Source organism: Rhinolophus ferrumequinum, chromosome 26, assembly GCF_004115265.2.
Source record: "Rhinolophus ferrumequinum isolate MPI-CBG mRhiFer1 chromosome 26, mRhiFer1_v1.p, whole genome shotgun sequence".
NCBI lineage: Eukaryota > Metazoa > Chordata > Mammalia > Chiroptera > Rhinolophidae > Rhinolophus > Rhinolophus ferrumequinum.
The window spans coordinates 188,062-209,626 of NC_046309.1; the positions used below are offsets into that span (position 1 = coordinate 188,062).

The window sequence follows — 21,565 nt, forward strand, 5'->3', positions numbered from 1 at the left end:
TAGTCATTAGTCTAGAGAGTCACCCTTTCGAGACTGAATACTGATTAAATTCAGTCACAGGAGAGGTTCTGAAACCCTCGAACCTGGTCGCGATAGGGCTATGCGTTTCTGAGTTCTCCTTTCTGCTTCCCCACTCATTCTCAGTTTATCCTGACTTTGCGGGGGAGGGGGCAAAACTGGAAGAACAGGTATTTTGTCCCAGTTTACAGCTGAGGAAAATCAAGACCCTGAAGGGTTGGGTGCGCTGTTCAGTCACAGCGACTGTGAACAGTGTGTCTCTTCCCCCACCCTCGCCCCCACACCTGTGCAAGCGTATCGGCATTTGTTTTCTATCACTTTGCACTGAAATGATTTTCTATTTCAGTGTTTCTTAGAGGAAAGTTGTATTGTAAGCTGCTGTAAGTGACAGCATGTACGCCGAATAAAGGGTCAGTCTGTCGCCAGCAGACTTGCTAGGCTGCTTCTCTCCATCCTGTAACTGCTGCTCTGAAAGGAAATTCTTCTGACCTGGTGTCAGGCTCTTGTAATGGCTCTGTAATACTTTGCTACAACATAGCTCGGTTTTGGAAACTATCTTCCTCCCTAGTTACCAAAATCACACACTCTGCCCCATGATGCAAAAACTGGCATCAACATAGTCTCCCATAAAGTAAATTTGAACAGCTTGGTTTTTTTAACCCATTGCTTTTCAATATGAAGTCAGATCAGTGCTTACTGAAAGTGAGCCCTTCACTATTTCTGGTAAAGGTTTTGATGGCTGCCAGCCCATTGCTGTCCGACCTTCTACCTGTTCAAAACACTCTTCAACCCCATAAGTGCATTACCACCAGGGATACTCATCTGAAACTCTTAGCACAATAGGAGTTCACCCAAAACCGGAAACGTCCTCTTTACAATGTGGACGCCCACCTCACTGTCCTCCTTTTGGCATAGTTCAAGGTGGGAATTTCCGAGGAACGTGAGGGTGCTGTCTGACTTCTGGCGGCCGGCTCTGCTCCGCCGGCTTACGGGTTAGCTTAGGTGCTGTGCCCTTCCCACGGGTTCTGCTCTACGACAGTTCAGTTAGTCTCAGGCCACCGTGACCACTTCTCAGAGAAGGGAAGGAGACCCACGGAGCATGAGAGACCCAAGGTCACAGCTAGTAAGTGGCAGAGCTGGATTTGAACTCAGCATGTGACCCAGAGTCCATGTTCTTGACCCGTCCTGTCTGCTCCATCCTAGTACACAGCGAATTGATCACGTTATTCAGTTTCTGGTGCTGTAGGTGGAGTTGATCTAAGCTGGGTGGCGGTTACCCCAGCGTCCACACATGAGGGTGCTGGCTGTGTGATACGGAGGTCCTAGGCAGTGGTCATGCCAGTGCTTTCTCACTAAGAAGCACAGGTGGCTGTTGCTGCCTCCGTTTGGGGTGCGTGGCGTCACGCTGTGCCCTGCTGAGTGCACCTGGATGGCCCTGTCTGTCTCACCCCCAGCTGTGCACCTTCCACAACCTCACACAGCTGCCCTGCACCCCCACCCCACCCACCGCCTCGCTCCTGGCTTTGCTTTACCTGATGCACATCAGGGCACCACGTGCATTTAGTACAGGTCTCGTATATCCAGAGAGCTTCAGAAGGGTTCTGTCTGTCCTCACACCTCAGGGCAGTGGTTCCCCACCTCACCTGTCCAGGCCCCCCACCATGGACCCTGTGGGCCCCGCATTCGAGACCTGTGCAGGCTGCGTCAGCAGCAGGCTGGGCTGAGGCTGGCTTTAGAGCCTTCGGCCACGTGCTTGGTCTCCTCGTCCTGCCCCACCTGCCGCAGTCGTGGAAGGCGGGAGGCTAGTTGTCCGTCTGTCTTCATTATAAAACCTGCTGTTCATAGAAAACTAATCATAAAATTCAGTCGTGTCATTTGAAGTTAATTACAACTAAAATGATAAAATCTTTAATTTCACATGTTAGTCTTTGAAGGAGCTTGCAAAACAACTCAGTCTTACCCTTTTCAGGGCAAGAAAGTAATGAGTTTACAAATTCAATGAAAGTAGGACAAAAAAAACATAATAATAGAACTTTAAAGCCAGGAGAAACTCTTGGGATGCTGTAATCAGCCTCTACATTCCATACTTGGAAAAGAATTGGGGAAGAAGTAGAGAAGGCCCCATCTCTGCTGTGGTTTTGCACAAAGAAAGTAAATTTCAGAAGGAAGGAAAGTAGCACCTGCTATTCTAAGATACAATTTGGCTTGAGAGCAATTGGGGCACCCGTGGCCCATTCTTGGTACCTTAGCTTAATTATAGTTGATATTTTAGGGGTTCATTGAAGCAAAGGATAATAAATAGAACCCTTTCTTAAAGTGTCGCTATTGGATTTTTTGGATCCCAAAGATAAGGGGTGCGGGGGAAGGAATAGTAATCACAGAGGATAAGGAAATGTGTTTCGATATTTATAGACCAAAGGTTCATTCTAAGATAAAATCTTGAGCATAAAGAAGAATTTTACAAATGATTTTTACTGTTTATTTTGTGTAATTCTTAGTGGTTTTCGTTTAAAGGTTTTTTTGTTTGTTCACATAAATTTTCATGTCATTAACCTTACATAAACTCCTCATTGCATGTTTTATTAACCCTTGGTATATTCATTTTCTTCTGACTGAAAGAGTAACCCATTAGAATTTAACCCTGACGTCTTGAAGAAGTCTGCAGTTCAGAAAGCCCTAAAGGTAAACTAATACTTTTCCCTTCGAAAATTAAGTCATATCGAAAGAGATGATGCCTGACTCCTCATGGGTTTATGGACAAATGACCTACCTCCCGTGCTAATTAGGCATTAACACTCTAGGTGGAGAGAGCCTACTTTTGTTACCCACGACTTAGTAGTTAGAAGGATTTTAGTCAACTTGGAAGATAAATGTTATAAAGTTCCAATGTGATAAATTAGGCATCTGTCCTGTTGGCGTTAGGCAGCAATATCTAAGATGGTTTTAAATCATCTATATTTTAGTTGTATTGACAAATTTGTGAAACTGGCAAACTAGAAGTTCTATTTAAAATCTTAAGCAGTGTTCAGATTATGATTGACAGGTGTGCCATGTGGCTGCCATTCAAACATCACCTCTTCCAATATGCTGAGTGAGGCCGTCTCTGACGTGGTGACTTCTGAGCTGTTGGTGCTGCTGGGTTTGGTTGTCACATCTTTCGAGAAGCTTTAAATTTCATTAAATGAGGTATATTGAAAACTAAGCTCCACTCCCTAAAACACCATAAACATATATTCTCTGGCTAACTTGTTAAAAGTTTTCTGTGACTCACAGTGTTTTATTATTTTGATTTCTTTGAACATTTTAGACTTAAATACTGGAGGGGAGGGTTTAAATGTAATTATTTTTTTAAAATTCCATTGAAAGGAATCAGGAATGGTATGTAATCAGCTTCATCTAGAAGGACAAGTTAAATTTCAAAAGTGAGGAAGACTAACAAAGCCTGCTTTGGTGTAATATTTCCTAAGCCCTTCTGGCCCCTTTACCAAGGACATGAGGTGTGGCCTCACAGGAAACTCTTCCCCAGGAGTAAGTTAGTACTGCAGTTGAAATGACTGTTCCCACTGAAACACTGGAAGGAATTACACCAACAGTCTTTCCTCCCCATTTCTGTGATATCTGAACGAAGGCTGTGAAAGCAGACTGTCTGGGTTTGAGTCTCAGCATGGCCACTCATCATTTAATCCTCTGTTATTCTAGAATGGAAGTGAGAGTATCTGAGAGTATATTCTTTCCTGGAGTACTGAGTAAATTAAATAAGATCATACATGTGAAGTGCTCAGTGCAGCCACGATAATGTTTATTTTAATTGTTGTTACATTATCTCATTTAAGCCTCACAACTAGCTTCTGGAGGTGGTATCATGCCCATTTCATAGACATGAAAACTAAGGTTCAACTAGATGAAATGTGTAGGTCTCAGTAATCCAGTGGTAAGGAGCTGAGATGTAAATTCTGGGCAGTAGGAGTTAAGCTCCTATTTTCATTATACTTGTGTCTCTGACCTGTGCTGATTGATGCATTTTGAATGTGGCATTGTGGTTAAAAAAGATAAAAGTGCTTTACCCTTATTTCATAGAATCTAAAACATCATCTGTTTTAAGATACACCATTGTTTTACGTACCACAAAGAAAGAAAGAAAACATGCCAGTTAAGGTTTGATAGTGTTTATTTTAGACTCATTGAAAGTATTTTTAGACTTAAGACAAACATAGATTTTTTTCATGACACTCACATGCATATACACAAGGAAAATATAAGCAAAATAAGTGGGTTAAGGAAGTGGCAGTTATCTTACTACTGCAGTCTCCCCAAAAGCAGATACTTAAAGTCAGGAATTGTGAGTTTCATTGTTTTCAGAGATGTTAGAAATGGAAAGTGTGTCTTAAATTGATAAATACAGTAAGTCTCCAGGAATGAATGGCTACTTTTTGGAGATGAAATAAGTATATTAGTTAAGAAATACACTCAGCTTCTGAATTAAAGACTCAAAAGTAACTAGCTTCCAAAGACAGAAGTTTACTCCCTCCAACGTCAGATTTTGGTGTGGGGCTCTGCCGGGCTCAATACCTCTAGCTAAAAGTGGGGCACTGTGAGGGAGGGAACACCCCTCCTTTTCAGGCCAGACTCACAAGGCCACACCTAACTGCAAGGGAGGTTCAGAAATAGAATCTTTACAGCGGACTTGTGCTCACCTAAAGCTCCAGGGTTGTAATGTTAAAGGAAGAAGGAGAAAATGGACTTAGGGGAAAGTTAGTATTCTGTCACAGTAGTCTATAGCCTTGGATTTTTTTTTTTAACAGTATTTATTTCGTTTTGCAGAATTCATTCCCATCCAAAAGATGAACCAGAAAATAGAGTACCGCAGTAGGTTTGGGCTAGCAGTATTTTACTCCAATAATCATGAATTTGATGTTTATTCTGTCATTGCTGCAGTGTTGAGGATTGACTCTTAAAATTATTTAACTAAAAAAAAAATTGTGACCTTTTAATTATTTTCCACTAACACAGATATTTAACTGCATCTTCTGTGGGGCTAAGTTACAAATAAACCTCATATCCCAAATATGAATATGTGTGTTTTACTATGTTTTCTCCTATCAGTTGTCTATGCTAAAGTATGCTTCTTACCATCTTTTCTTGTTACGTTTATATCTGCTAAAAAATTTAATGTGATTCTGGATCGACATTTATTGTTCCAGTCAAAATTACTTGGCAGCTGGTCAGCAAGATACCTGATAGCTACATGCTTGAATAGAAAATGCTAACTTAAAAACATAGAAACATGTCTCTGACACTTAGTAGTATTTTTATTATTCCAACCAGAGGACTATTCTGAATTACATACTCTTTTACTTTTGTCCTTGCTCATGTTTTTCTGCTACCATTCATTGCACTTTATCTATTTTGCTATCCTAGTAAAATAAATTTTCAGAGCTAAAGTTAACATTAAAGATATTCAGAGGATTTCATTTTTCCAAAGTAGCTTGCTTTAAAAATAAAAGACATTAACATTTAAAAGCTTTGTGCAAATACAAATTTTCCTAATTTATTTCATGGTAGGTGCAGTTATGGGTTTGGGGGTGCTTAGCAGTTGCTTCACTGATGTATCAGAAGTCAATTAAAAAAACTTAATATAAACCAATAATTTCATTTTTAGCAAGCTCATTTCAGGATGTGAATGTTTATTTTGTCTGTTTTTTGTTTTTGTTTTTGGACAGTCAGGGAAGAAAATAAACAGCAACCCAAACCCTCTTGTGCAGATGTCAGTTGGTCACAAGGCACAGGAGAGCAAGGTAAGGCACTGCCATGCTGACCCATTTCCTGGTACGTCACTCTCAATCTTGCCAGTCAGGTGGGGACGTCCGGCGGGTGTTGGTGCAGGTGTCAAGACCATTGATTTCCATATCTTTCTTTTGTTTTCTCAAATCAGTCATTTCACAGATAACCAGCTACTTAGTTTGGTAACAAACATTGTTCGTTTTTTTAAAATAACATTAAAAATAATAGGAATATGCTTTTGCATGATTTCATGGGTAGATGACATGGGATAACCAACGGTGCTTAAAATTGAACAAATACAATTTGGTTTAAGAATTGAGAGAGGGCATTGCTGTTGCTGTATAATGCGCCCTACTTTCCTCATGTGAGAGAAGACATTTCAGGAATTAGTTACAGTTTTATAGGCCACTGTTCACCGTCTGTGGGAGAAGCCTCCTGAATGCAGCACTGGGTAGCCCCGGGGAGGTACAGAGAAGGGCACGAGCAAGCAGAGGGAACCTCCGTCACTGGGGCCTCCGTCACCGGGGCCTCCGTCACTGGGATGGCACACATTGGGGCCTCTATCACTGGGATGACACACACCGGGGCCTCCGTCACTGGGATGACACAGACCGGGGCCTCTGTCACTGGAATGACACGCACCGGGGCCTCCATCACTGGGATGACGCACACCAGGGCCTCCGTCACTGGGATGACGCACACCGGGGCCTCTGTCACCAGGGCCTCCATCACTGGGGCCTCTGTCACTGGGATGACACACACCGGGGCCTCTGTCACTGAGATGACACACACAGGGGCCTCCGTCACTGGGATGACACACACCGGGGCCTCTGTCACTGGAATGACACGCACCGGGGCCTCCATCACTGGGATGACGCACACCAGGGCCTCCGTCACTGGGATGACGCACACCGGGGCCTCTGTCACCAGGGCCTCCATCACTGGGGCCTCTGTCACTGGGATGACACACACCGGGGCCTCTGTCACTGAGATGACACACACAGGGGCCTCCGTCACTGGGATGACACACACCGGGGCCTCCATCACTGAGATGACGCACACAGTGTGATTTCATAGCAGTCTTCATGGCACACTCAAAGCTTTGGACTCTGTCTTTTGAACATTTCCCACAATTAATACATAATAGTACGTGTGTAATAAATGTGTGTCTTGGAATTTAAAGTCATCCTAAGCTTCCAAACACAGTAAATGGATAAATACAGGAAATATCACAGAGCTGATATTGGGATATTTCTTTCAGATTCGGTACAAAACCAACGAACCTGTGTGGGAGGAACACTTCACTTTCTTCATTCACAACCCCAAGCGCCAGGACCTTGAAGTTGAGGTATTTTATTTGCGTTTTTAATATATTTATTGAAATGGAATCAACATACAATGATCCATACATATTTAGTGTACAATTTGTGCGGCTGTCACCATGAGTGCATCTTTGTCAAACTTAGCCCTAAGTGTTTCGTGCCTTTAGATACTGTAAACGTTTTTGTTTTTTCTAATTTTAAACTTTGATTGATTGTTACTAGTATCCAGAAATGCACTTGACTTTTGTACATTAGCATCGTATGGCACATTCCTGCTAAACTGGCTTATTAGTTCCAGTAGCTTTTTTGTGGCTACTTCAGGATTGTCTTTTGCACAGGCGATCATGTTCTCTGCTAATAATGACACCTGCTTCTGTGTTTCTAGCCTCGATGCCCCTTCCTTCCTTTTCTTGTCTTGGTGCCCGGCCCGGCCTGGCCTGGCCTCCACACAAGGCCGATTTTAAGGGGAAGCCGTAGTGCTTCACCAGTAAGCCTGTGTTTCAGGACGTTTCCTTCTTCTCCGACTCCTGGTTTGCTGAGAGTTTTTTCCTGAATGGATGTGGAATTCTATCAAATACTTTTCTACAACTGTTGAGATGATCATCTGGTTTTCCTTTCTAAGTTTGTAAATATGTTGAAATACATTGTTGATATCCAGTGTTAACCTTGCAAACATTTATTTGGGTTTCAATATTTAATGTTAAGAAAACCTTTATTTGGGGATAAGCTCCAGTGGGTCGTACTGTAGTATCCTTCTTATGTATTCTATTTAATTTACTAAAATTTTGTTAAGAATTTTTGCGACTGGGTCTCGAAGGACAGTGATCTAGAATATTTGTGTCTGGGTGATGCTGGCCTCGCAGGATGAGCTAGAGGGTGTTTTCTCCTCATTTTTCTAAGAGTCTGTATAGAATTGTGCTAGCCCACCTGATGACTGGCTCCCTTTATCCCTGTAACGATCCGCTTTTACAGTTACATTTAAGTGATAGTCTGCTCTGAAATCGACTCTGATATTAATGTAGCCATCCCGTCTTTCTTTGTATTGGAGTTCGCATGGTTTGTTTTTCCTACCCTTTTGTTTTTAATCTATTTGTGATTTTATATTGAAAGTTGACTTCTTATAGACAACATACCTACAGTTTAATATTGCTTTTTTATCCAATCTAAGGAATCTTTTAATTTTGACATTTAGGCCATTTATAGTTAATGTTGTTATTGATGTGGTTGGGTTACAGTCTGTCACCATACTACTTGCCCCATTTGTTCCTTGTTCTCTCTCTTTTTCTAATCTGTCTTCTTCTGGATGAATTAAGCATTTTTTATAATTGACGTATCTCCTTGTCTATTCTGATTTGGTGGTGGTGGCAGCTGGGTCTTTGGTACCGTCTACACCTCCCACTGCTCTCTTTAAGCGGGGAACCAGGTTGCAGGGATACAAGACCTCCGTGGCATGCTTCCGTTCCCTCTGCCCAGCATATTTTATTATTTTTGCTTTAAACAATTCTATTTTAAAGAGCTTTTGAAAACATGAGGAAGCATGTCTCCTGTCCAGCCCTGTGTCTCCCCTCCCCCCGCCCCACTATCCATCGCGGCCTCATGGTATCCCGTCCCAGGGCTGCCATCTGCCTTCGCCCACAGGACCCCTTTCAACAGTTCCTGTGGGGTTGGGCTGCGGGTGCTGGACTCCCAGCTTCTGGGCATCTCAGAGGTCTGCCTCACCTCCATTTGTCTTGTGGAAGATATTTTCACAAGATACAACATTTTTGGAGAACATGTTTTTTTTCTTCCACTTTCTTCCATCTTGCTTTGTTTCTGATAAGTCTGCTGCCCTTGAGTTTGTAAAATTTTTGACCATTACTCCCTCAAATATTTCCCCACTTCGTGTCTAATCTACTTTCAGACCCATCCTGTGTATTTTCATCTCAGACGTATTTTTCATCTTTTTAGCTGAGTTTGGATCTCTTTACCTTCCGTGTCTTTCCTTTACCCTCTCGTGTGCTTGTCATGTATGTGAGATAGCTTCTAGTGCTTTGTTACTGCTTCTGACATCTGTGTCACTGCTGGATCTGTTCCTACGAGTGATTTTCACCCTCCTTATGGGTCATATATTCCTGCTTCTTTGGTTGCCTGGTAATTTCCCATTGTAAATTTTACATTATTAGTGCTGGGCTTTTGTGCTCCTTTAATATTTTAGAGCTTTGTTCTCATTTGGGAGGTAAGTTCCTTAGAAATCCTTTGAGCTTTTCGAGGCTTGATTTAAGCTTTGTTAGGCACCCTGACGGCCGTGGTCACACGAGGCCATGCAGCCCAGTGTGATGCTCCACGTGGTACACGCTGTCTCCTCTCTGTCTGCGGCTCTTTGTGCTCTGGGACTTGTCCCCCTGCCCCTCCTGGGCACAGGTCCCTCACATGGGCTGATCAGCTGAAGACACGGGACCCTCGGGGGCCTCCAGCTCTCCTCTTTGGGGCTCTTTCCTCTCTGCTGCTCCCTGAGTTCTTCACCCAGTGTCCTCAGCGAAGGGGAACGCGGGCCTCCATCTGGGATCCCCGTACTTGCACTGTGGCTGGCCATGGTGCGGGCAGTGAGCAGATCAGCTGTCGGACTCACCTCACTTTCTCCAGTCTCAGCAAACTCCTGTGCCCAGGTCTTGTGTTGTCTAGTCTAAATCTCTTATCTGCTGCTATGTAAGTTGAGGTGGGATGATAAATTCAGTTCCTATTACTCCATCATGGTCAGAAGCACAAGTCCTCTGTGTATTTTAAAATATACGCTGCATGTAAAGTACACACTGGGAGGAGATAGAGGGCGTGTCTTTGATGTACGCCTGCCTCTGCTCCAGTGGCGGTATGTTCTGTCCTCCTCTCACGTTCTCCTAGCTCAGAGGACAGTGCTATTCCAAGTGGGTCACACAGCTCCCGGGGCCACACCAGTGGCGGCCTTAGTCACCTTACCGCTCTACGATTCTAGTTCCCATGTTTCTTTTCTGCCCGGCCTCCTGGCCAACATTCACTCTTTGAGTTGTGCAAGGCCTTCGTTTTCTGTTTCCGTTTTCTGTTTTGCTTATATAACTCTGACTTTGCTCCTCAGCCTGTGATACCCTGAGGTCCAAAAAGGGGTATCCTCCCGTGGAGGCTGAGCAGCGGATCACCGTCAAGCACGCCAGGCTTGCCATTATTCTGTGCTTGTGCTTTTGTATTTTACATTCCATTTCACACAATATGTATCTGTCCAGCTAATTTTCATATTTGTTTAGCACATGTTTTCTTCATAAAATAACTTGTAGTTACTGGGTCTTGAATTTAAAAAATAAGTTTCAAAGTTCAGTAAACATGACCATAGTTACTTCTTCTAAAAATCCTTTTGGATTACAGTTTAAAAAGAAATTAGCAGTCAGGCTTTCAGGTTTTCATGTGTAGTTAGCTTCTTTGACCATTTGCTTATAGCTCCTGAGACCGCTAAAGTTCTTACTCTATTTCGTTAAACTATTTTGTATTAAACAATCTAACAAGAATAATACCTGTTACAGAGGTAATACCGGAGGTTATTATTCAGGAGACAGAAATTGCCATGCATTTAAAGTAGATATATTGTAAAATTTTAAAACAACCATGTAGATTTTGAGCAGGGAAGGCTTAAAAGACACTTAGAAATGTTTTTTCTCCAACATACCTGTTACCAGTAGAAACTTGACACCTGGTTACAAATGTGTATTGTCACCATTTTCATAGGGTGTAAGACATTTCTTTCTAATCTTCAGGTTTGTGGAGATTGGGTTCTGGTAACAGATTCATAGTAACATGATGTTCTTTTTTGTGCTCATAATTGTGTGATGAGGAAGTGGCAGATACATGTGATGTGGATACATTGTAGCATCACTCGTTACAATGTTTTATGTCTTCAGAAGGAGGTTTTCTACTGTGTTGAACATTTATGGAAACACCACTTAGAGGGAGATGGTGGAAGTATGTTTTTTAAAGGCTGGATTTTGGACCTTTCTACGTTTCCTGTGTGTCCCTTCGGAGCTCAGTGTGCTTTGTTATGTGTGTCGCAGGTCAAAGACGAACAGCATCAGTGTTCCCTAGGGAGCCTGAAGCTCCCTCTCAGTCAGCTGCTCACCAGCGATGATATGACCATGAACCAGCGATTCCAGCTCAGTAATTCAGGCCCCAACAGCACTCTGAAGATGAAGATTGCCCTCAGGGTACTGTCTCTCCCACAGGAAACACGGGAGGGGTGGGGAACGGGCCTCAGTGGTGCTGCTCTTAGGCACTGCCCACGGCGGGCGGGGGCAGGCACATGGCTGGGTGGTGATCGTGGTGCTGACGCCATGCCAGGGGTGACAGGCAGGCACCTGTATGGGGAGCATGGGTTATCCTGCATCTTGTGGGAGCTCAGTGGGAGATAGCTGAGGCTTCCATGCAGACATGCAACAGAAGCAGTGTTTCCAGATTGCTTGAGCAGGCCCAGGGTGCTCATTCTGCTTCCACACGAATCCAGCCAACCGGTTTTCTATCCTTTAGCCAAGCAAGTGTTGCTATGTGGATCACTAAAGTTTTCTGCTAGGGTTAAGCTTTTAAAGCCATCCAGAAGAGAGAATTTAATAAAACTCTACAAGATGGTAGAAATTACAGAAAAAAAATTTGTCCAAAATAGACAATAATTCATTTGTAAGTACCTAAGGAAATGTTGAAAATAAAACGCAAATTCACTAATTTAAAAAATGCAAACTAAAATGAAGAGCCAATGTTTTTAAAAAATTAAAGCAAACAGTGTGTAGAGGGTGCAGTGGAAATGGTTTCCTTGAACCTGTCAGGACGCTGGGTGTGCACAGTGTTTCCAGAAAGGACTGCAGTGTCTCCAGTGAGTCAGAGAGCCCCTTGCACCAGGGACCCTTCCTCTGGAAATCGGACTTTTTGTAATAATGCAGAATTTGGGGAGGCCGTGAACATGACGATGATGGCTGCAGCTTTATTTTGTAAAAGTGAGGGAAGCTTCCAGCCATCACAGTCACCCCGGAATGAGGAGTTTAGAGAGTATAGACTGTGCCCAGTGGAATATTGTGTGTGTTAAAAGTAAATATTAACACCTATCAAAGTGAACGATTCATGTGCTCTCACAAGCTGAGGGCACGAGGGCTGCGCCTGCACCAATGTGGGTATTTGGGGTAATCTTGCTGGGCAGAGGTGTTTTTGACTCTCATCCTTCGCCAGGTTTGCTGGTGGAGACCTCCTGTGTAGTCTAAGGTGGGAGACTACCTGTGTAGGATGAGGGATGAGACCACCAGCCTGCAGTTCAGGCTCTTCCAACAATAACATCACCTACAACTGTGCAGAAATGCATGCAAATGGAAGAGGCTGAAAATACACAGAATTGACATTTACATCACAGATTTGATAACTTTGATTACTTAAACTTTCCTTTTTCAAACTTTCTGTAATATTGTAGTACTTTAATAATAGGATAGCTGAACAGATAGACTAGATTGTTTTTAATGTTTAGTGCCAAGTTATAAAGAAATACTTGCGAATAAATATATCTACAGTGTTAATTGTATCAGGCCGTTACCAGTGTCACTGATTTTAATTTCAGGTTTATTTCCACCTTCTAGATACTCCACCTGGAAAAGCAAGAACGGTCTCCAGACCACCAACACTCTGCTCAAGTAAAGCGACCCTCTGTTTCCAAACAAGGGAGAAAAATATCTGTCAGATCGCAGACGACTGCATCGCCAGTTGCTGGTGACAGCAACACAGCCCCATCCATACCAGTCGCTGGGGGCAGTGATAAGCCTGGCATGGAGGAGAGAGCTCAGCCTGCGGAGGCCAGCTCTCCAGGGCCGCGAGACCTGGGCAGAAGCGCCTCCAGCCTCCAGGTGGGCGCCGCCTGCTCCCCCAGCCACATGTTCGTCAAGGAGCCCACCCCCAGCATTGCCTCGGACATATCGCTGCCCATTGCCACTCAGGAGCTCCGGCAGAGGCTGCGGCAACTCGAGAAGTGAGTGGACGCTGCCTGCGTTCTTGTCAGGCGGCCACATCTGCGGACTGTGGTCCGCAGTTAGTCGAGAGCCCTGGCAGGGTGGGGGGGGAAGACAGCACCCTTTCCCTCACTGAGTCACTTTCAAAGTCAAGCCTGCAGTTTTCTAGGGCCTACTGTTTGGGTCAGTTAAGGACTAGAACACGATGGGTAGCAGGTCCCATGAACAGGAGAGTCTCGGAAGCTCCTGCGTGCCCGTCCTCAGACCAGGGAGGCAGAGGGTGGAGCTGACCTTGGATCTGAATGTGGCGATTGGCATCTGTTGTGCAGGACTGGGGCCTGTTCCTTCATGTTTGGTGAACACCCATTCCTGGGCCCCTGTCGCTTTGTCCGTCTCTGGGTGTTGGTGTTGACTTCTTACGCTCCATGACTCATGGCTGCATTCAGGGTTCTTTAGATAAGGAAGTGAAATAGTGTGCGGTTGTCACAGCTTCACATATTACCTTTTCTTCTCAGCGGAAGGAACAAAGTTGCTTTTGAGATACTTCCTGCTGTTTGTTGCTGTAGGAGGCATGTGAGTGGTCAGAAGTGGAGCGGAGGGGAAGCGTGTGCCCGTGGGGGCTGGCCAGAGGCACACGTGTGCAGCCCTGACTACACTCACAGTCCACTTGTCTCCTTCACACTTGTCACGTCCACTCGTGCAGAACAAAGACATCAGTCCCTCCCTCTCTTGTTCCAAAGGAAGTAGAATTTTAAATAAGAAACCACTTTTTCTCAGGAGCTAACTTAGAGGAGCTGCCGAGTTGGTCTTGGGGGACACTGAGCCAGGCAGTCGTTAGTTGTCTTGCAGTCTGTGCTTCAACCTCGAGAGAGAAATCGAGGCAGGTGTTGCGATCTCATCAGATGTCTGTCGTGTGTGGTTTTGAGAAAAGATGCACGCACATGGCAGTTACGGTCCAAAGAACGCAGCACTGATGTGCCTCGTCTTACTTTGGGCCCTAAATGAGAACGCTGTCAGCTTTGAATGAGTTACATTGAACCCTAGTTGGAATATGAGTTCGACTGATTGATTGAAATCTTCCAAGGTTTCCTTTGTGTTTGAATTCGTGGGTAATGTGACTGCTCGTTGTCTGCGTGAGTGAATGTGACCTAACAGTGACTCGGGGCCTCGTCGGATCCGAGGGGAGCTGTGACTTCTTGCTTTGCTTCCTTAGTGGGACGACGCTGGGACAGTCCCCGCTGGGGCAGATCCAGCTGACAGTCCGGCACAGCTCGCAGAGAAACAAGCTGGTGGTCGTCGTGCACGCCTGCAGGTGAGCGGCATGGCCCCTGGGTGGCTGTCCCACAGGGCAGGGGACACTGGCTCTGGCTTTCCACACAGGTCGCTTGGTTTCCTTTTTGAAGAACAAAGCAGCAATTAGATGTACTGTAATCCTGGTACTCAGTTTTTATTCCTTTTTTGTTCTTAGCTTTTCATCATAAACATTTTCTATTCCTGTCCATTTGGTTGGTTTGCAACACTCCATTGAAGGGTAGTTTATGTAACCCTCCCTAGTATTGGGTGTTTAGATGGTCAGTGGTACATGCAACACGGTAATGAACATATTTTTCTTTTATTAAAGTGTCTTTTGGGGATTAAATTTTCAGGAGAAAATTTCTATCAATTCAGAGGATCCGGGCCAAGCTCCTGGTATCACGGTGGGTGTGGCCTTAGTCTTTCAAGAAGGTGCAGCAGCTGAGGTCGGCACCAGTGGTGCAGGGTGCCGTTCCCCACGTCAGGACGTTTTAACTTGTGCAGTGTCCTGTGCACCGGTGGCCGCGGGAGGGCAGTGTGGCTTCCACCTGTATTTGCTCGATGATGGCGTAGAGCTGTTTTTCTCTTATGTGACTTGTTTGTCTCCACAGTAGTTGTGATATAAATATGTTTATGTAATTCTTTGGATCTTAGAAAAGGCCATTGGAAACACAGGAAAGTAAAATTAGTGACATTTAGAAATAGAACTATAAGTGTAGAGTTCAGTTCAGTGCACATGTGCTGAGCAGCTTGTATGTCCCTGCTCCTGAGATGGTCTCTGTGGGGATACAGGGCCAGAAGACTGTTTTAGGGGCCTCTAACCAAACAACCCCCAGCCAGATTTTCAGGTCCATCAGTAAGTGACTATTTTGAAGTGGTTGCATCTAATTGATATAAACGAGAGTTAAGTTCCTATGGCATATTTCTGGTCTCAAAACGTCACCCAGCTGCTAAATAAAGACTGAAAACACCTCTGATATTAAACATTGAAATAAATGTGAGCTCTACATACATTTAAGAAAGATGAATAAAAACAGGTGAGATCATTCTCTTCCAACCTTCTGACTCCAGTTCAGGCTCTCAGAGGCTGGAGCCTCTCCCTGCAGCTCAGGGCACCAGGCGGGACCCAGCCCTGAACAGGACGCTCTTCCCTCGCAGGGTCACATACCCCTACACCCACACCCACACCCACACTCACCAGGCTGGGACAGTTTAGACATGCCATCACCTCACCTGGACCTCTTTGGGATGTGGAAGGGAACCGGAGTCCCCAGAGAAAACCCCTAAGACATGGGGGAGACGTGCACACTGCACCCCGACAGTGGCCCTGGCCGGGAATCCATTTTTTTCTCAACATTGTAACAGAACGATGTTACTTGAGGACCTGCTCTAATACATTTGAATGCGGTGCTAATTGTCGGCTTCCTAGATTCTGACGCCTGCTGTTGTTTGGTTTGTGTTACCAGAAATCTCATTGCCTTCTCTGAGGACGGCTCTGATCCCTATGTCCGCATGTATTTGTTACCAGACAAGAGGAGGTCAGGAAGGAGAAAAACCCACGTGTCCAAGAAAACACTGAACCCTGTGTTTGATCAGAGGTATGGACTTGACTCAGTAGGCAGACTGGAGTTAGGAAGGCCAGTCAGTGCCTTCGAGTGACTGAAGCGTTTAAGCTGCACACGGCTGAGAAGTAAAATGAGAGAAAGTCCAAGTTAGCAGGCGTAAACTTGGTAAGATTAGGATTCTGAACTTCCTGTAGGAGTGCTGCACGTGATAGATACAAGTTGTACACGTGGGCAGGGGAGGGCCAGTGATGAAATAAAGACAAAAGGGTGGGTGACCCTGAAGAGCTGTCAGTTGTGGACTTAATGACTGTTGATATTTACTGAGTTACAAATCAGAACTGAGAATATTAAAATACATGTATTTTTAAAAATAACAATAATGAACCTATAACATCTTAAAATTTGACATTTTTCTGAAAAACAACTAGTTTTCAAAACAGTTTTAAAAATTAATGACCAGAGCAGCATTATTGTTGGACCTTTTTGCAGTTCTCTTAGCGTTCTGGCTTGCTAGGGGCTCCGGCTGCTCCTGAGGCCAGTCTGATGTGGTGACCTCCCCAGAGGGTCCCCCGGCCACACGTAGAGCCCTGGTCTGTGCAGATTCACCATCCTACTTCAGAGTCCTCTGTAGCTAACAACCCAGCCTTCTAAGAAACAATTCAGTTGAATGGTGTGAATATCTACTAATTCAGTTTCATTTCATCTTTAAGGATACTGGTCAGTTACCGTTTTTACTGACTGGCCTGTGCACACTGTATGTGTCCTGTTCTTACTTGGCTGCAGCATTTAAGTTTGGAGACCCGTCATGTGGTCTGGGTCGCTAATTGCTGTAGCTCCATTGGCAAGCCGGCCACACCCCAGCCCTGGCTCTGGAGGCCTCAAGCGCTCAGGCCTCTGCTTTGCCAGAGACCCTGCTGCACGCCGGCCACACTCCAGCCGGTTTCCAAGACCCACTCCCCCAAAGGCCTGTCAGTTGGTGGCATCTGACTTGAGCCATTGAAAAAGGTGTTGCAGACCTCCTTCCTTCCACGAAGCCAGGCCACAGGGTACTTTTATTTAGTTCACTCATGCAGGCTTTGAAGTGACTCTCCTCTAGTCTTCAGGCCTGGGCGAGTGACCCAGTCTGGATGTCCCCACTGTGACACACATAACATCCACTGTCCCACTGGTTAATAGCCAGAAAGAATCAGGCATGTGTGTTCACTGAACCCCTGCCCCATACATAAGAGCGCCTGGCAGTAGGCTTTTCACGTGTTTAGGATGCCAGAGTCTTCTCTTATGTTTGGAAAATATGAAAAATAATTGGGTTTTGCATATTCATGAAATGCCAAACCCAAACATCTAGCAGGAGAACTCAGTTTTATAACAAACATACAACGTAACATTTGGCATGGTCTCATGAGCAGAAATGGCATTTTTCAGTCACAATTAAATGCAGCAAGATGGCGGCAATATTAAGGAAGGCCTTGTTCTCTCTTGCAGCTTTGATTTTAGCGTTTCGTTACCAGACGTGCAGAGGAGGACGCTGGACGTCGCCGTGAAGAACAGTGGCGGCTTCCTGTCCAAAGACAAAGGGCTTCTTGGCAAAGTAAGTGAGAAGGTCCTTGATGGGCTCCTACACTTGGTACAAATTCAACCCTCAACCCCAAGTGCGTCGTTTTAGGCCAACTTACATAAGTAGAAAGGGGGACAGCGCTGAGGTTAATGCATGTTAATAAAGCAGTGGGTCGTGAAAGACATCAGCGAAACAGCAGTACTCTCTGAAGATACCTTAAGTGATTTGCATTGTTTTACATATTCATATCATTGGCATATTAGTCATACTAATACCGTGACCTTACAGTTGGATAGAAAGTTAATTTTTAAATAAAAATTACTTTTCAAGGATCACAAGGAAAGTGTACCCAGTGGGATGGTATTCTACAGTTCCACTTTGTCGACTAACCAGCTGATTTTCCCCTAACAAATATTTGGCTTTATTTCTCTGAATTTCTGCTCGTCTTTGCCCGTAGTCACATTTAAACTCTTGCCTAAGATGATACGTTACTTAGTAGTGTACGTAGGAGATAAGTTAGGGAGGAGGAATCTTGAGTTGTTGGTGCCATTATGGCACACGAGCCATGTCCCTATAAATCATGCCCACGGATGCTTCATAATCACCTGATTTCAGGACAGCTGGATATAGGAAGGACCTCTGGGATATATATGGTGGACCATGTAGCTCGTAGGGCAGCCTGAAGGTAGAAAGATTAAAGAATGAGAGACTCGGTAATGGAGACTTCCACACCTCCGGGCTAGGACAGAAGACTGGAGATGGGAAGGAGTGGTAAAAGGTCCACAGGAATTACTTCAACCCACTTCTCAAACGCTTTCTAACCCACAGGTGCTGGTTGGTCTGGCCTCTGAAGAACTCGCCAAAGGCTGGACACAGTGGTGAGTGTCCCCGCCACACATGACAAACCAATAAGCTGATCCCCCCTATGTTCTTTCAGTAGCGCTTTCCACAGCTGACCGCGTGTTGTTGTCATCTTTCTGTGCTCCCAGGTATGACCTCACGGAAGACGGGACGAGACCACACATGGTGACGTAGGCGTGGGTGCGCGAGGAGCCCTCCTTGGCATCTGCCCAGCCTGTGTGCTGGGATGCACCCTCCCACGGACACAGCGATGCTATTTTTCTACTTTTCATGTATTGGTTATACATACCTTCCTAGTTTTATAAAACTGGTTGATGTTTTAGGCATATTTGGCCAATATTATGGTTAAATTTTGTATGTTTGATTTCCTCTAGTACTTTGCCAGTTACTAGAGTGTACAATAGGACAGCGGTTATTATTGTGTTTTGTTAATCTGTATGTCAGTTGTATCTACTAGATGCAGATTCCTGTATATGCTTTATTATTGCCTTGCTTTGTATAGCACTGAGGCTCACTATGCCATGTAAATAGACTCTATTTTTTATAATCTCTACATGCTGGTTTGAATTCAAAAGAAAACTGATTAAGGAAAATGTATATTTTTTCTTTTAAAACTTATTAAATTCTTATGAGAAATAATCTTTTTGTCTTTGCAGGAAAAAGTTCTCAGTGGCTTATTTTGTGCTCTTTCTTTTTAAAAAGAAAAGGTGAAAGATTATTAAATATTAGTATATTTCTGCCCATTACCAATGAAAGAAAATATTCAAGATTTAACACTTTCATGAATATAAAGATGTGTTATTGAGAAGTCGGTCGAAGTGCTTCTAAGGAAAAGTGTTACATTGCTGAGTAGCGTAAAATATTAAAGGAATGGTCATGGTTCATAAATCATAGTGTACTAATCTGAAATTTCTTACATAAAATGAAATGTCTTAAGTTTAATTGCTTGTTGTAACTTATTCATGAAATAGTGCACAGATACCCAGCTACACTTTTTCTAAAATATAGTGCAGACTGTTCAATGTTAGCAGTTAGGCTGTTATGAAATAGCCCATCATGAGCTTGTTAACTTCCCATGTTCTCCCGGCCTGTAAAGAAAGACAGGCTGACACTGTCACCATCACTGACGGCGGTGAGGTAACTCGGGGTGAGTGTTAGGAAGCTGTGCTAAACACTGAAAGCTGACTCCTGCCTTCGTCCGTGTGGCATCACGCGCAGGACAGGTTGCCAGAGCTCTTGGTGCACAGGCCTCCTCGGGGCCCGCGGTGGCGGCACAGTGGCTGTCGGTTGTAAACCACCATTTCCTGGGTGTCCTTACTTCATGCCATGACTGACCTCACTGTTGGAATATTACACAGTTTGTATTCTGGAATATATTTTTCTTCTTAGATTATTAAAAGCATGTTTTACACCTCAGAGTCTCGAAGGGCAGTGTGGTGAGCTGTGCGTGCCATAAGTGAAGGGTGCGCACATGCAGACAGCCTTAAGTGCTTTAAGCTGGACGATGAGGGTGACTTCCTGAGCCATAAGAACATTCTCAAGTCATTGGGGAAATAGCGCTTACCGCCGGCAATGGGAGCTCTTGTCAGAAAGCTTACATGGGCTTTGACTGCTTACGTGATGGACCACACGTGCCCAAGTGCCTGCAGGGACACCGACTTCCTTCTCTGCACTCCTGCTCCCAGCGGGTTGACATTTTGTTTCATTTACGCTTTGAACCCTGGGCATGTTTACAATGGAGCCTGCAGCCGCTGTTTCCTGCATAACGTGCAGGAGGACTTTTACGGAGGTGTGTGTGTACATGAAGCACTTGGCTGGGCCATCTCAGTAGTGTGAGAAAGACAGGTAATTACTCACTAAATCTAGGTGCCTGCCGATGGTGTCTGATTGAAGATGTTTCACAAATTAGGCCTGTTGGAGGGCGTCTGAGAAGAAACACTCATTGCAATTTGGCATGAAATAATCTATACTAACATCTTAAATTGTTGACTTTTATAACCATGAGCTTCATGTTTTCGAGTATTTTAATTGATGGGATGCTTTGTTTCAGAATGTGGGCGAAGTGACTACCATGAGAGGTACCAAGCCTATGAGCTGCAGGTTCCCAGGCCCCTGGCAGAGGGAGGGAAAGGAAGCCAGGGCTCGGTTCCTTCCAGGCACCCTAGAACACCTCCTGGCGAGATTCTGTCGCGGTGTCAGAAAGCCGTCATTCTGAGGGAGAGGGCGAGAGTTCCCCTGCCCTGACGATGGTGCCCTCTGAGTTCTCTGTGCTCAGCTCCAGTTCTTAAGAACCAATTCATCTGGAGAAAGGGAACTGGAGCTGTTCAGCGTCCAGCCAAACCAGTGCAGGGAAATTCACTTGGATGAATTTGAATTGTTAGTTTGTACATGTGGGTTGCTTGTTCTGTGCCTTAAAATACAAAGTATAAATAAAAGTCTCAGATGAAAACAAGAAGCCTAGGAGTTGTATTTACCGCAAAGAATGTTCTATACAGGAGAGTTCCTTTTACAGATACTCTTCATCAAGGGCTCAGCCCTTCTTTCTCAAGAACCTAAGCCAAATGCAAAGCTGTGCGTTTAAACTGCTTGTTTGTTACTTTGACTCCAATTCTAGCTGGATCACCCACTGCAAGTAGAAAACCGCGGAGGGTTTTTATTGTAGAATGTCCTAATTTTGTTCAGCTAATTTTACATGACAGTGCATGTATTTATTCAATAAACTTTTATGTTAGCTCACTTGTGAATTGTTTTTCCTTTGTCTTTTGAAATTAAAATTCTAGTGTGGGACCAGATAATCTGAAAAGTAAATACGAGATCTCATTCATATTTGCCATTTGTGAGTTCTTTTCTTGGTGTTGTCCCCTTTTCTCCTTCTAACTGGGTTCTCATGTGCCCACCTTAGACCGTGGGTTTTGAAAACCACTCCTCTGAGAGATAATTATGAGGAGGAAATACAGTCTTTAAATGTGCTTCATGCTACAGCACTGAGAAGTAATGAAACAGACGTTTTTTGAACAAATGGAGGGGAAATACCGGAGGTGTCCATTGCTGGGGTTGGAACTGACTCATTGAGCCCGAGGAGGGCTCGGCCGCTGGGCACACAGCAGAGCCATTACGGAGCCGCCCTGGCAGGGCCCATGAAGGACAGCGGGAGGCCTTCACCTCAAACCCCTGACTCCCCACTGGCTCAAAATG

At 44.5% G+C, this 21,565-nt stretch overlaps 1 protein-coding gene across 3 annotated transcripts in view; it reads left to right on the forward strand.

Moving 5' to 3' along the window:
• The window catches only part of ESYT2 (extended synaptotagmin 2), a 64,360-nt gene extending 43,254 nt beyond the window's left edge, over positions 1–21,106 (forward strand). For 2 of the 3 annotated variants that reach the window (XM_033098662.1, XM_033098664.1), the window contains 10 exons: positions 2,638–2,700; positions 5,739–5,813; positions 7,061–7,147; positions 11,174–11,323; positions 12,731–13,116; positions 14,310–14,408; positions 15,856–15,987; positions 17,437–17,542; positions 18,338–18,387; positions 18,499–21,106. In XM_033098662.1, coding sequence (XP_032954553.1) covers positions 2,638–2,700; positions 5,739–5,813; positions 7,061–7,147; positions 11,174–11,323; positions 12,731–13,116; positions 14,310–14,408; positions 15,856–15,987; positions 17,437–17,542; positions 18,338–18,387; positions 18,499–18,544 — 1,194 coding nt within the window. In that variant the 3' untranslated portion in view covers positions 18,545–21,106. The remainder of the gene's footprint in view (positions 1–2,637; positions 2,701–5,738; positions 5,814–7,060; positions 7,148–11,173; positions 11,324–12,730; positions 13,117–14,309; positions 14,409–15,855; positions 15,988–17,436; positions 17,543–18,337; positions 18,388–18,498) is intronic. The other variant, XM_033098663.1, reaches the window with a different exon arrangement.
• Positions 21,107–21,565: the final 459 nt, after the last annotated feature.